The sequence below is a fragment of the Echiichthys vipera genome, assembly GCF_963691815.1.
Source record: "Echiichthys vipera genome assembly, chromosome: 10".
Taxonomy (NCBI): domain Eukaryota; kingdom Metazoa; phylum Chordata; class Actinopteri; order Perciformes; family Trachinidae; genus Echiichthys; species Echiichthys vipera.
The window spans coordinates 7,258,331-7,272,674 of record NC_139835.1 but is presented as its reverse complement, the minus strand read 5'-3'; the positions used below and the strand labels follow the sequence as shown (position 1 = coordinate 7,272,674).

At 42.5% G+C, this 14,344-nt stretch overlaps 1 protein-coding gene across 1 annotated transcript in view; it reads right to left on the bottom strand.

Annotated features, from left to right (window-relative positions):
* col5a2a (collagen, type V, alpha 2a) overlaps window positions 1–14,344 on the bottom strand; it is a 47,535-nt gene that overhangs the window by 2,059 nt on the left and 31,132 nt on the right. The window contains exons 18-53 of the mRNA XM_083921477.1: window positions 14,190–14,243; window positions 13,864–13,962; window positions 13,624–13,668; window positions 13,438–13,536; window positions 13,276–13,329; window positions 12,953–13,060; window positions 12,709–12,762; window positions 11,964–12,062; window positions 11,805–11,858; window positions 11,601–11,699; window positions 11,440–11,493; window positions 11,104–11,157; window positions 10,962–11,015; window positions 10,799–10,852; window positions 10,583–10,627; window positions 10,398–10,496; window positions 9,796–9,903; window positions 9,471–9,524; window positions 9,235–9,288; window positions 8,004–8,057; window positions 7,840–7,893; window positions 7,123–7,230; window positions 6,820–6,873; window positions 6,530–6,583; window positions 5,275–5,436; window positions 4,437–4,544; window positions 4,126–4,233; window positions 3,983–4,036; window positions 3,797–3,904; window positions 3,490–3,543; window positions 3,267–3,374; window positions 2,166–2,219; window positions 1,903–2,010; window positions 1,379–1,685; window positions 983–1,164; window positions 452–694 (exon numbers count right to left, since the gene is read on the bottom strand). Of these exons, the coding sequence (XP_083777603.1) occupies window positions 452–694; window positions 983–1,164; window positions 1,379–1,685; window positions 1,903–2,010; window positions 2,166–2,219; window positions 3,267–3,374; window positions 3,490–3,543; window positions 3,797–3,904; window positions 3,983–4,036; window positions 4,126–4,233; window positions 4,437–4,544; window positions 5,275–5,436; window positions 6,530–6,583; window positions 6,820–6,873; window positions 7,123–7,230; window positions 7,840–7,893; window positions 8,004–8,057; window positions 9,235–9,288; window positions 9,471–9,524; window positions 9,796–9,903; window positions 10,398–10,496; window positions 10,583–10,627; window positions 10,799–10,852; window positions 10,962–11,015; window positions 11,104–11,157; window positions 11,440–11,493; window positions 11,601–11,699; window positions 11,805–11,858; window positions 11,964–12,062; window positions 12,709–12,762; window positions 12,953–13,060; window positions 13,276–13,329; window positions 13,438–13,536; window positions 13,624–13,668; window positions 13,864–13,962; window positions 14,190–14,243 (3,261 nt within the window). The remainder of the gene's footprint in view (window positions 1–451; window positions 695–982; window positions 1,165–1,378; window positions 1,686–1,902; window positions 2,011–2,165; window positions 2,220–3,266; window positions 3,375–3,489; window positions 3,544–3,796; window positions 3,905–3,982; window positions 4,037–4,125; window positions 4,234–4,436; window positions 4,545–5,274; window positions 5,437–6,529; window positions 6,584–6,819; window positions 6,874–7,122; window positions 7,231–7,839; window positions 7,894–8,003; window positions 8,058–9,234; window positions 9,289–9,470; window positions 9,525–9,795; window positions 9,904–10,397; window positions 10,497–10,582; window positions 10,628–10,798; window positions 10,853–10,961; window positions 11,016–11,103; window positions 11,158–11,439; window positions 11,494–11,600; window positions 11,700–11,804; window positions 11,859–11,963; window positions 12,063–12,708; window positions 12,763–12,952; window positions 13,061–13,275; window positions 13,330–13,437; window positions 13,537–13,623; window positions 13,669–13,863; window positions 13,963–14,189; window positions 14,244–14,344) is intronic.

Genomic DNA, 14,344 nt, shown 5'->3' with positions numbered 1-14,344 from the left:
TCACTGGCTAGTGGCTAACTTTGTGTCGTTTGGTGCTAGGTTGGTAGTGTTCAGTGGGGTTATCACATCTTTTGATTAAAAAAACATCTAGCCGCTGTGGCTAGAAACAATGCTAATGAGAGCTCTGAGAGCGAACTAAAACAGTAAAGTAAGGGACATTGGAGCGGGGGTGGACTGAATGATATAATAATTGCTGGTTTTGATCATTTCAAGGGATTTGAGAACAAGAAAAACTATAGAGTAATGCCAGCTTCACGGTTTACTTTGATTCAGTTAATGATGAATCAATGAGTTGAAATGCCACCGTACACTATGGGGGAAGTGTTGGGTCTATGTAAATCATAAATAAGTCATAGAGTGTGGTCTTTACCTACTCTGTAAAGTGTCCTGATATAACTTTTTTTAGGATTTGGCACTGTAAATAAAATTGAATTGGATTGTGGGAACTTACTGAGCAGGAGTCCTCCACCACTGTGTATCTGAAGCGGTTGTTTCCCTCTGCTTTGAGCTCCAGATCGTTGGAGCCCTTGAGGATTACAGCTTTCTTCATGTTGCCCGTCTTGTCGTCCTTGTAGCCCACAGAGTTCTTGCAGTGGTAGGTGATGCTCTGAGATGCCTCTTTGGAGAGCAGGCGGATGAAAGTCATCTGAACTGTGACGGAGTTGGACGGCTGATCTTTGTTGCCATAAGTGAACTGGAGAAAAAATAAATAAAGCAATAAATACAGAGCCCCGCAAAAAGCCATCCGTTAGCATCGGCACAGTGAAAATACAATATGAGTTTAACTCATTTGGTTGATCTGCAGCCTTTTTAGTCACGCCTCATAATGTTGAGATAACAATAACTTGAATCTTGAATCTCATTATTTACAAGACTCTGCTTATATAAAGTCTTAAACAAGTCCACTGAGCTGTTCTCAGCCCCCCCCCCCCCCCCCCTCTTTCGTCCCTCTCTCTCCCATCATCCAAATGTAACTGCTCACATGTGTTCCTCTGTTGATGTCAGCTCCGAACCACACAGGTTTGTTCCTGGAAGAGCCCCACCACGCTTTACGAGGTATGCTCGATGGGTTAGCAGAGATGCATGTCTCTCCGGTGTCCATGTTGCAGTGCACTTTGATGGCGTCCTCCACACTGCCTTGGTTTGGATCCACCCAATACTCACCTACACAAAAGAAATGATCAAGAATTTTGGACATGATCACACACACATTGCTGATCAATTCTACTGCTGCAACTGTTGAATAAGTCATCGCGTACATGCAAGTTTAGCTCAGAGTTTCAGTTCTGTTTTGTATTTGGTGAGTCCAGTTCTTTCTGAAATATAAAAATCCTCCACAACACTCTTCTCTCTCTCATAGACTGTCGCTGACTCTCACCACTCTTCTTCATGGGGTAGCATCTCTTTAGGTCATCACAGGTCCTGGCAGGATGTTTCTTGCTGCCGTCGGGGCTCTTCATGTTGTTGATCTGGCTGCTGAGGGCCTTCAGGGTGGCCTGAATGCTGGGGTCCACGGGCACGATGGTGGAGGAGTTGCTGTTGGGCATAGCCTCGTCCTCGCTGAACTCAGGAGGAGGAGGGGGGCCAGAGTCGTAATCCTGAGGCCCAAAGAGGTCATCTACAGCAGCCATGGGACGTCCTGGGGGGCCAGGGGGGCCTGCGGGTCCAGGCTCTCCTGGAGGGCCCTGTGGATTTAATAATAGTGGGGTATACTGGTCAGAACTCTGTACGGACAATAATTAGATGCCCAGCATTCCTTTGTCCCACACGTACTGAACATCTGCTGAAAAGATTTAACAACAGTCTGATCTTTCCTCACAGTCGGCAGCACTACTGGCTGCTGTTTAACTGCATTTTCTGCAATCTTTCAACTCCCATAAAGTCTGTTTAATAAGTAAATACCTCCGGTCCAACTTCTCCACTGATTCCACGAGTTCCAGGAGGTCCCATTGGTCCTGGCTGTCCAAGGTATCCTTCCTTTCCAGAAGGCCCAATAGGTCCAGGAGGTCCCTGTATCATATTCATATTAAACACGGTTAGTCTTCAGCCTTAAAGCAGTCCGATTCCAACATGATAGCTGGTATGGGACTAAATTATAAATAGTGTTGGCTCCAAAACAAAATCATTGTATCATTACAAAAGAGTGCATGTTTTGCAGCATTTACCCTGGCTCCGTTTGGTCCAACGATTCCTGGAGCTCCCTGCTCACCTGTTGTACCCTAAAAGCAAGAGGTAAATATTCATTAGTCTCTTTATACATTAGATTTCAAAGTTTCCAACAACGCACACAAACCACTGATGTGTCTTTATTTGATGTCTGTGATCCGTCAGATGATATGTGTGAGCAGTAATGTATCCAGACTTTTTAGACTGGGGTGATCCAAGTGAGGCACTGGCTTGTGCGACAGTGGCCTGAAGTATGTGCATGCGAACTCGCAATGTGTCGGAATAATATTAATTTCCCATGTCCAGTTCTCATATCTTTCTTAACCCTTAGAGAACCATCATCAACCCATTTTGGTCTCTTTATGGGAGACAGGGGCTCAGGGGAAAGATTCAAATGCTCCATTTTAAAATAGGCCAAAAGAACATGTATACAGCACGAGACTGCACGATTGTTTGCCTAAACTATCTGGAATTATCATAAACTGTACATGTCTGTAAAGTGGAGACTCGAGGGTACCCATAGAACCCATTTTCATTTCAAAATGTCAGTTTTCCCTCACCAAACAAACAAAAAAACAAACTAACATGACATGGTTGGTGCTAATGTGCCCTGTGGTATCTTCACTCTACACACTCTTACTTGGTGACATCTCAGGTGACCAATCTGATATTTTAGGTTTTTAAATACCTACTCAAACAAGTTGAGTAAATGTTCTGTCTGCTCGCCTAAAATTGATTGAAATAAAGCTTTCAGGGGCTTTAAATGTGGAAAATGCTGTATCCACGTCACACCTGCTTAACACCCTCCTTGGTCAGACACACCACATCTGGGCTTGTCACTTTCTGTACTTTCAATAGTGAAAAAATGAAAAGCTGAATACGGTGAAAGTTTTGGAGTCTCCTCTGAACCAGACTGAGAAAAGTGTCCACAGGAGAATCCCAGGGGAAATAATTTGGTTCCTGCACAACGTACACACATCTGTTACAACTGGGCGGTGAAGCCATTAAAAGTGAACTTGTGTTCCACAGGGGCGGGGGGAGGGGACTCATCCACAATGAGTCAGCATGATCATACTGGATTACTGAGGACTTTTACTTACTGGAGGTCCAGGAAGACCCTGCAGACCAGTGAAGCCTCTGTGTCCCTTTTGCCCTCTCTCTCCATGATCTCCCAGGTCGCCCTTATCTCCTCTTGGTCCTTGGGGTCCCTGAATAAGACACATTTCATGATTCTTGTTTTCACTGTGGTTCTGGGCATTTATCAGCTGTGTTCATCCAGGGTATGTTCGTTTGCTGCACTGTAAGAACAAGTTGGAGACTCACCACTAATCCTCTCTTTCCAGCTGAGCCTGGGGGACCAACAGGTCCTCTTGAGCCCTGCAAATGAGTCAGATCATTAGTAGGCCCTCGGGGGAACACAGACTTCTGCCAGCTCTGAAAACTCTTGTTATACCCAAACAGTTAAATTCTAACACTTAGTATTAAGTTCATGCATGTTCTGACTTGCCCTCTGGGCTGAAATCAAGTCCACCCCCAGAATGTAATCATGTGTAAATCTGTTACTAAAGTCTTGTTTCCTGTTCATGGACTGACACACTAGGAGACACAGAGGCGGGAAAAGTCCACTCACAGCATCTCCTCTCCTTCCAGCTTCACCCGATGCACCAACAGGACCTGGAGGTCCTGGATGTCCCTGAGGACCAATCAAGCCCTCTGGACCAGAATCTCCTCGGTCTCCCTGGGAAAATAACCAGTCAGTCACTTGCCATGTGTAAAAAAACACAGAGGTCACATTTCCATTCTCTTTGTCTCTTACTCTTTGTCCTAGAACACCATCTTTGCCTGGCGGGCCATCAGATCCTGCAGGGCCCTGAGGATGAGACGGGAAACATTAAGACAGCTGTAAACGTTTGGTTTATATAATTTAAGAACCACAATCAATTTGGACATTGTACTCACATCAGGACCAGGATCTCCACGTGGCCCGTTAGCACCAGGGACACCAACTGGGCCTGGGGGGCCTTTATCTCCAGGTGTTCCTGTGTTTCCCTGTTTTCCTGGAGGACCCTAAAAATCAGAAACAGGCACCTCACAATGCAGCACTGAAAGGACCCCTGCACATAACACACATTAACCAAAATACACATCAGCTATTCATTGGCGAAGCAGTGAAATAAAACACACACTGATTAAAGGAGAAGTTACAGGATTTATATGTTCGAACAGGGACATCAAGAAAGACGCTCATGTAGAAATTGCAGCATACTGACCCCAGGTCCTGGAAGGCCAGGCATTCCACGCTCTCCTCTCTGACCCGGAAGACCCACAATGCCTCTCTGTCCTGTAGTTCCATCTGGGCCTGGAGGACCATCAGGACCCTAAAACAGACAACAACACACAGAACATTTAGATTTAGATGAAACACTGATAGAGACCCCTGTGTATCCCAACTTGAGAAAACATGTCTGCAACAACCACACAACTCAATTCACATCAATGTGTGTCAACGAGGAGTCGGTATCCCCCACAGTTATGGTCAGGCCCCTACAAAACAAAAAGTGTGCTTGCAAATTAAACTGCATATAAAGATGGATGACGCGTTTCCACTACCTCCCACTTTACTAAAGTGAAGGCAAAATATGTCCACACACTGCAGGACATAAAGGGATGGTGTCCTCTGCTCTTTGGGTGTGTTCAGACGGAGCATATTGGGCACGCTCAAATAGATAGTACCCTTATTTTTCATTTAAAATATAAAAGACAATCTACGGATAACTCAGTGAAACCAATCAATCATCCCCATGTTCTGCGAGATTGAGCCAGCTATTGTGTTTTTCAACAAATAAAGCATCATATAAGTAATGAAAACCAAACATCTTTGGTAAAAATCTGACGTGTACTTTAATTTCTTAGTCAGGTCCATGTCCCATCCTCTACACCCTCCGGCCACCAGGAGGTGATAGAGATGTTTTGGCTTCACTTCTATGGCAACAAGACTAAAACACTTGAAGCACTTCCTCTTTTTCATTATTATGACACTGATTGCTTAAAATAAATTATATTATTATTTTGTGGTTTAGGTAGGTAAATGAAAAATTAAAAATTTACCGTGGGTCCATCTTCTCCAGAGTCCCCTTTGTCTCCCAGACTGCCAGGTGGTCCTGCTGGTCCTCGCTCTCCTTGTCTCCCAGGGGGTCCGTGGTCTCCACGAAGGCCGCGAGGACCCTCTTTCCCAGGAGCTCCAAGGGGTCCGGGCTCTCCAAGTGGACCCTGGAAGGAATGGAAGATGTCATTCATCCGGCTTCGTATTTACTGGTTCATACAACATGCTGTCCTATTACTGCACACATTAAAGCTAAAGTGTTAGACCTCTTCCAAATGGCCACATACTGCTGCGTAAAGTATGTGTCATTGTTGGATTGTATGTTTCTGCAGCCTCTCCCCACCAAGATGCTGTTAGATGATCCAACAACCACTGTTGAACCTTTGAAATAAACTGAGGCCTTAAAGTATAAATACTTGTACATAATATACACATTGGTACAATATATACAATACAAAGCAGTTGCAGCTGTTATCTGTGAGACCAACAGCAGTGCTGAAGGATACTGAAAACAGTATACGGGGCACTTTCACATCCTTTCTATTCCCTATCAACATCATCTTCATATAACTGCAGTTTACCTATACAGAACATAGTCAGCTTCACTAACAAAGTTTAACTCACATCTTTTACATCTTTTCAAGTAAGTAGCAATCCCATAGAATAGAAATATTTGGTGACAATTAAAATTCCTGCAAAAAAATGTTCAATATCAAATATCCAAAAATACCTAAGTAAAAAGTAAAAGTACTCATTACGCAGAATAATATATATGATATTACCGGATTATAATTTTTGAACTAATGCATTACTGTGTTCATCACTTTAATTTTATCATACTAACTGGTGGGACGTTTTTTTTTTTCACCAAGGGATCAATACAATCTTATTTTGATCCATAATATTACATCATTATATATTTGTTAACTATATTTTGTATAATTAATCTGAATGGGCACAGTAACTAAAGTTATGACATAAACGTAGTGGAGTAAAAACTACAATATTTGGAGTAGAAATATAAAGTAGCAGGAAATGGAAATACTCAAGTAAAGTAACTGAAAATTGTACTTAAGTACAGTCATTGAGAGTAAAACAAATGTCCTCTTCCCTGTTCTGATTTTAATGCAGTTTTATAAAACTCTTAAACTCTGATTTTATATTAGATATCGAGGAGCTTTACAGTGTTAAAGGTATATGACACGTGTGTTTTTCTGTTACCCTAACTGTGTTTTCATACAAACTCAGGGCAGTACTTACAGTTGGGCCTGGTGGACCAACTCTTCCTGCAGATCCAGGGAAACCAGTGGGGCCCTGGAAGCAGAAAATGATACAAGGTCCTCAAATACTGCTTTATAAGTCCCATGCAAGATCTACTGTTTGAAAAAGTGACACAGGAAAACGTAGTATCTGACGTTATAATTCATCCCATCAGGTATTCGTCTCTGCAGAGGTTGAATTGAACAATCAGGAGTGAAACACTCTCTGTGATCATGAAGTCTTTCCTACTCCATTTCATTTAACTGTAGGTAATTATGAGATGATCTTACTGGTGCACCCTGTGTTCCTCTTCCGCCTTTCAGTCCAGCAACACCAGTTGGCCCCTACAAAAAACATCACTGTATTAGAGAAGCATTTAACAGCAGTGTATCAGTGAGAGCTGACCTCTCTGGAACCTTGAAGACATATAGTAAAGTTCATCCATGATACATTGTTTTTGAGTTAATACACTAAAACTTACCAAGTGGATCAAATGAAAGCACAGAGACTGATGACAATGTCTACAATAACAAGTAGTAGCCTGCGTAAAAATCTAACTGAAGAACTACTTTAAAATCTAGTGTGTAACTCACAGGAGGTCCGTGGGCACCAGACAAGCCTTGAGGTCCTGGAGATCCAGCATCTCCTTTCTGGCCTGGTTCTCCAGGCTCTCCCTTCACTCCAGGTTGACCATCAGGACCCTGTAAAATGTTGGTGATGTTAAAAAGAATCCATTGAGCATCACAGGGATTGAGATTCCTCACTCATCAAGATAGATTTTGCTAGGGGATTTAACTGTTTTACCCCCTAACAGGATAAGGGAAACACGTTTTTTTAGGCAATCCCTAATTGCTGGGAATAAATGTATTGCCATACTGTGGAAAAGTGAAACCCCACCCACTATCTCAATGTGGCTTAATTAAGTTTAATCTACTTTATTATTACTGTTATTATTATCCTTTTTATTATTATATTTATTTATTTCTTCTTCTTCTTCTTCTTCCAATTATTATTATTATTATTATTATTATTATTATTATTATTATTATTATTATGGATTAAGGCAAGAGTTGACCTTTCGGCCTGATTTGGGAGGGCGGTGGGTTTGGGTGGCATTTGAAGTTCTACTGCCGTTACTGATGCTGTAAACTGTATGACAAAATTGTTAATAAATAAATTGTTTATAAAAAAAAAGAATCCATGGAAACTGGTTGAATCTGTTATCACTTTGACATCCCCTCCTAGAGCTTCATTAAGAAACCCAAATCATATTTATTCATTTATTGATGTGATAATGAATGACTACTTACAGGAGACCCAGAAAATCCAACAGCACCGATGGGGCCAGGGTCACCTCTTCCTCCCTGTTTTAGGAGAGAGATTATTACGCTGAAGCGCTCCAGTGAAGTACACCCATTTTTGTATCAGCTTTACAGACAGACTTTTATATTGAAAACACAGCAGCTCTACTCACTGGCATTCCTCTGGATCCTGGGGGTCCATGTGGTCCTTTCGGTCCAGGTTCTCCCTGCAAAGATGTCAAAAGTTTACTGACAATCTCTACAACTGTTCACTGACCCTGTGTGGCCCCTTAAATCCAGTGTTTTTAATGTTGGAAGAGGCAATGTAAGCCAGAGACTTCCTTAACTGGAGTATCAGCTATCAGAGGCAGCCAAGGAAATAAAAGCAGAAGGATTAACGGCACAGTGGGCATCCCGGGAACCGACACTTTCCGAAAACAGACATTGTCATCACCTTGAATCACTGTGATGTGAATAGCAGCTCGAGCTATGATCTGCCCCCCCCCCCAAAAAAAAAAAAATAAATCAGGCCTGACCCAACATGAACCCTGTAGTTTTTTGTACAAGTCTGACTTGAGTCTGCGCCACCGCAGCAGTTTGGGACACAAGCCTGATTAAAAACAGTCGGGACAGTCCGGACAACTGCTGTCAGTGACTTGATTTTCAAACAGAAGGGAAAAATCAATGAGACAGTTATAGTTAAATGTTGATATCCAAATTGTGCATAACAGTAGTTTATTGATTATAGTATGACGCATTCCTGCTCAACTTAAAATAAAATGGATGCCTCCACTAATGGGTCGAGTGTCAGTTTACATCCAAACTTTCCAGATTTCCATAATATATGTAGTGAAGGAATTTAATAAAAGGTCTTAAGCGTATTTTTTGGGGAAACGTGGATGTTTCACACACGTCTTCAGATCTATACAGTCAGCACAGTTTCAACATTAGTATCTGAGCAAATGTCTCTCCTTCTGTTCCTGAGTTATGCTGTTGAATAATGGACAGAAACATGATAATTATGCCTTTAGGATATAAAATCTCATCATATCACCACTGGTAGACATTTGTGTGAAATGCTGTCATAATTACTGAGGAATTCTTGAGTTATAGTCAAAAATGTGTTTTGTGAGGTCGCAGTGACCTTGACCTTTGACCTTTAAAATCTTACGTGTTCATTCTTGAGTCTAAGTGGAAATTTGTGCCACATTTGAAGAAAATCCCTCCAGTGATTCCGGAGATATCACGTTCACAAAAAAAGGGACGGACTGACAACCCGACAACATAATGCCTCCATCCACGTTTGGGAAATTTGTGTGGTCGGACCCAAATGGGTTCGGACAGAGAATCAAAGCTCTAAAAGAAGCCTCTTAATGTGTGTTTCAAAGAAAAGAAAGACTCTACCTTCTCACCACTGGGCCCTGCAGGTCCTAGTGGGCCAACTGGACCTGGGGCTCCCTGTTGACAGAAAACATGTGGTTGAGGGATCTCTGCTCAACACTGTTACACGTACAGTCAAGTCAGTGGACACAGTTCCTTGAACAAGCTGTGATGAGTCTTGAATGTGCACTAATGCATCATCACTTGGTGTAAATGTAACTTCCTTGTTGATGGTTGTGAGTGGATGATATTTTGCTTACTCTTGCTCCATCATTTCCAGCAGTACCCTCTGATCCTTTCTCACCGATTGCTCCCTGCACAAAGGACAGCAAAAACAGGTGTAAGGCTCTTTTAATGGCAGGCATCAGCACTCAAGTGAAAACACGTCCTGTAGGGTTATTCAGTGAACCCAGACATGGATCTGATGGCTCAGATTCTTTGATTGTAACTCACACCTACAATCTTCCAAAAATGACTATAGCACATTACCACTGGAATTAACTGATAATGATTTTTGTCATTTTTTAACTCTAAAACTAAATAATATGTAAGAATTGATAAGAAAGAAGATAATGAGAAACTTACTCTGTCACCTTTAGGCCCAGGAGGGCCAGAGATGCCCCTCTCTCCAGGCATTCCCTGAAGACCTGGAGGACCCACATCACCAAGTACACCAGGGGGACCAGGACTGCCCTGCAAAGACAAACAAACACCAAGGTCAGCAGGCTAACTGCTTACCAGCACTGAAGATTGGGATTATACAGTACAACCAGACACGCTGCCCACAAACAGATGTCCATCATGTATTTGAATGAATTGAAGCACGGCTCTTTTTTTTAGTTAAAATTGTGTTTTTGAATTAGAATTTTGAAAATTATCACATGTTTTTGTCAATGAACTTTGACTTTTGGACTTTATGGCACTCTGGAGTTATTGAAAATGTTTGGATAACATACAGTAAGTCTGAAACCATCATACACAGCCACCACTGGAATCATATTAATAATATTAATGTAGCCTAGTTGTTTTTCTTGTCTTTCATTATTTCATTTGCAAACATTGCTTCATAGTTCCACATATACATCAGGTCCCTGGTTTGTCTGACAAAGATTTGAATGGTTCTGCACTTCTATCACATGGTCGAATATCATATTTTGCTGTACATAAAGCTGATGCCTCTACAGTACCTTTGGCCCATCTGGACCAGGTGCACCAGGGATACCCTTAGGTCCCTGCAGACCAGTTAGACCCAGCTCTCCTCTCTCCCCAGGAATACCACGCTCTCCCTGGGGAAGAAAAAGCATCAGCTTCAGTCTCAGATATTCAACTTTACCAACCGCCTGAATCATTTAGCACAGTGAAATTCACTTACTCTTGGTCCAATTTGGCCAATAGCACCGAGCTCTCCGGGAATACCCTGAAGGAAACAAACAATGGTATTATTTATGTCGAGTCTAAACTCATGCCTGATCACTATGAAGCTATGAAACGTCACAGAACAACATTATTGATAGTAGGTTGGAAGAATTGTGCTTTGGTCAGGTGTCATTTATCCCAAAGCAGCATATAAAGCTTCTGTCACACTCACTTGGTCACCTGGTTTTCCAGATTCTCCGGGAGGGCCTTGATTTCCAGGTAAACCCTACGAACACAAGACAGTGAACCATGAGCGCCACATCTACAATTTCTCCCATCTACAGTCTCAAAGTCAGTAACTTGTGTCATACTACAAACCAAAAACAAATAAGCACCTGGAATCCATTTACACCTGGAGGTCCCTGCTCTCCTCTGTCTCCTGCGACACCCTTTGAGAGGACACAGGAATGTCTCAGTTATTTGTGATAGCATAAGAAAAAAGTGCCTATGAATGAACCAAAGAGGGATCACACTTACAGAAGGGCCAGGGGGGCCAGCGGGGCCAACTTCTCCATCTTTCCCAGGAGGACCCTGAAGACAAAGTTAACACACATTACACATGTGGAGTGTAATTATATGCTTGATATCCTGAGGCATCTGAAAGGTACTACGGACTAATGATCCTGTGGTGAAGTGGATCATTGTAGAATCAAAGAACGGAGAAAACAACACGGAACTGTAGCATGCCCAGCATACTGAAGCTAGTGCACCAGACAACAGATCAATAAAACGCCTGCGTGTGTTTTATCTAAGAAAAGTGTCTGTGTCCTAATGGCAAAACAAAGGTTCTTTTCATCCATAAACAGTACTCACTCTTTGACCTGACACTCCTGCAGATCCTTGTTCACCTGTCTTTCCCGGGTCTCCCTTTGAGTACAAAACAAACATGTTTTGTATTAGAAACAGAACAGCAGGTAAATAGACTAACCCGACTGACTATTAAATTCAGGTTTCGAGTGACTCTGCAGCCTTACATTGAAGCCTTTGGGGCCTGGCCCTCCCATGATTCCTGCGGGCCCTCTGTTTCCAATGGACCCTGCAGGGCCTGGACGTCCATCTTCACCTGGGGCACCCTTAACAAAGGGAAAAGCATACTTTGACTCAACCTTTTCTTATAATTTATCAAAAGCTGAACGCTAGATGTTTAATCGTTAATGTGACTGAGCGCTGTATCCTACCAATGGTCCTGGCTTGCCCTCTGCTCCCTGGACTCCAGGGGTACCAGTAAGACCCTTTGATAAAGAGATAAGCAGAAATATGAGCAGTGATAAAGACAAATATAGTTAATGTAATGATATGGTAGATCCAAACTGAAATGCAAAGCTCTTCAGTATTACCCTTGCACCTGGTAGACCAGGTTCTCCTGTACGCCCCGGGTCTCCTACAGAAGCTTTTGGCCCTGGGGGGCCAGATGTTCCACGATCTCCTTGAGCACCCTTTAGAAAGAAAAATGATGATTAATCTTTCAGATTGCTGATTAAAACTAAACGGCTAAAAGACAAACTCTGGTAACACTGGTCAATGAGCTGCTAGTATCAGCTGCTATGGTACTATAAACGTATCTCTCCTCAATGAGAAGGGATATGTTTATAACACACTTCAAATTCCCCCCAAAAGATAAAGGCGTTCCCCAGGTTGCAGTAGTAGGAGGAGTCCTCATTTGTTTGAATCATTACTTTAATATACCGGAAAATTCTCAAGTCCACGTCGTCAAATAGAGGGGCTTTGTTACGAGGCTTTGTTACGAGGCTTTGTTACGGCGCTCTGCATGCCTAAGGCAGCCTTTAGCTTCTGTGTGAGACACACCCGACTTTCAACTAACTCCAATGTAAAACCAATTACCCAAATATTAAGAATGTAACTTGACACACTTACTTATTTAACACAAACTATGACTTTTCCTAAATCCAGCCAAGTGGTTTTGTTGCCTAAACTTAACAAAGTAGGGTCTAACACAGTGGTACATGGAGCATCGTGGTTTGACATGAGAGCGTTAAAAAAGTGACGTCAGCAGACCAAGCATCTATAAAATGAATTGGGAATGAGAACAGGTTGAACATACAGTAGTAGACAATAATATACCTTAGGTCCTGGCAACCCGTCAGCACCAGGGAATCCTCTGTTACCAGGAGCTCCCTAAAAACAGATCATGAGTTAGATTCAACATCATGTTCATAATTTTATTCTTATACAAATGATGGGTTACAGTAGTATATAAGCAGCTGAATGGAGGATACCAATTATGTTCTGATGACCCCTGTCCTTGAAGCACAGCTCTCTGACTGATGAAATGAAAGTTACAGTAAGAGGCAGAATGCTGACTCACTCTCTCTCCAACAGGCCCAAGAGGGCCTACAGAGCCGGAGTCTCCACGTGGTCCACGCTTTCCTTCTTCCCCCTGAGGTCCAAGCACTCCCTGGGAGCCTGGCGGACCCTAGACAGTGGACACATGAACCAGAGAATGCTATGAAGCTAAGGCTTACCTATTACCATACTTATATTTCATGTCCTTGTTTAAAGACATAAAAAAACAGACCCCCAAATGTATTTTTAATCAAGCATGGATGCATATTCCCTTCACATTCATATTATATGTCTCATAAAGCAGAATTAAAACCTATTTTTTCTGTAGAGGTAGCAGAAGCTTACAGGTTCTCCTTTAGGCCCAGAGTCTCCTTTAAATCCTGGTACACCAACATCTCCCTGTAACACAAAACTCAAAAATGTGGGTCTTCTGCATGTTAAGGTCAACCCCCCTGAAATATATATACAACAAAAAACAAGAATCTTATAAATTTAAAGCCAGTTTACCAGTTGTCCTTTGATACCAGGTTGACCAGTGCTTCCCCGAGGTCCTGGTGGGCCATGGGGACCAGCATGGCCGCCTTGACCTTGTGGACCAAGATTACCCTGTGAAAAGTAAGCCATGTTACATGAAACCCTTTGTACCCTAATCATAAATACCAAACAAGTTGATTAAAAGAACTGTGTACATACCACTGGTCCTTTGGAACCTGGCCCACCATCTGTACCCGTGGGTCCCTTATAAAACAACATATCTCCAGTAAGATCCTCAAAGCAGTGCACTGAGCAGCATGTTGACATGTTAAGTAGTGATAATGTTGACAAGCTAGCCAGTGATACAACACCACAAAGCTGTGAGGATGTATTCCATCAGAGTGGTTTACTAATGTGGCCTCATTAATAACATCCTTATGATGAGGATAAGAAACTAACCTGGAGGCCAACTGGTCCGGCTCTGCCCAGATGACCTGTCTCTCCTCTCTGTCCCTGTGGGCCCTCTGGACCCCGGACTCCTGTGGGGCCTGGTTGTCCCTGAAGAAGACAATCATCAAGTAGAGTTAATATACAGAAATGTCAAACTGATGCAATTGACAATGGACTGGCAGTTTGGCTTATATACAGTTCACAGTCTAAAACACAAACGAATAATGGTAATAAGTTAAATAATAGAAAACAGCGGCGGTGAATATGACAATATTACCATTCGAAAGTCATTAAAAGAGCATATAGCCAAAGGACGGGAGTTTTACTGTTCTTACCTTCATTCCTGGGGTTCCTGGGTATCCAGATGGGCCACTGAGACCCAAGGGACCCTGTTAAACCACCAACAATTAAACTTAAGAAATTACCCTGGATACGTGGATTCACACAACATGTACAAGCATATTGAATGAAATATGCCCAGTTTAAGCAG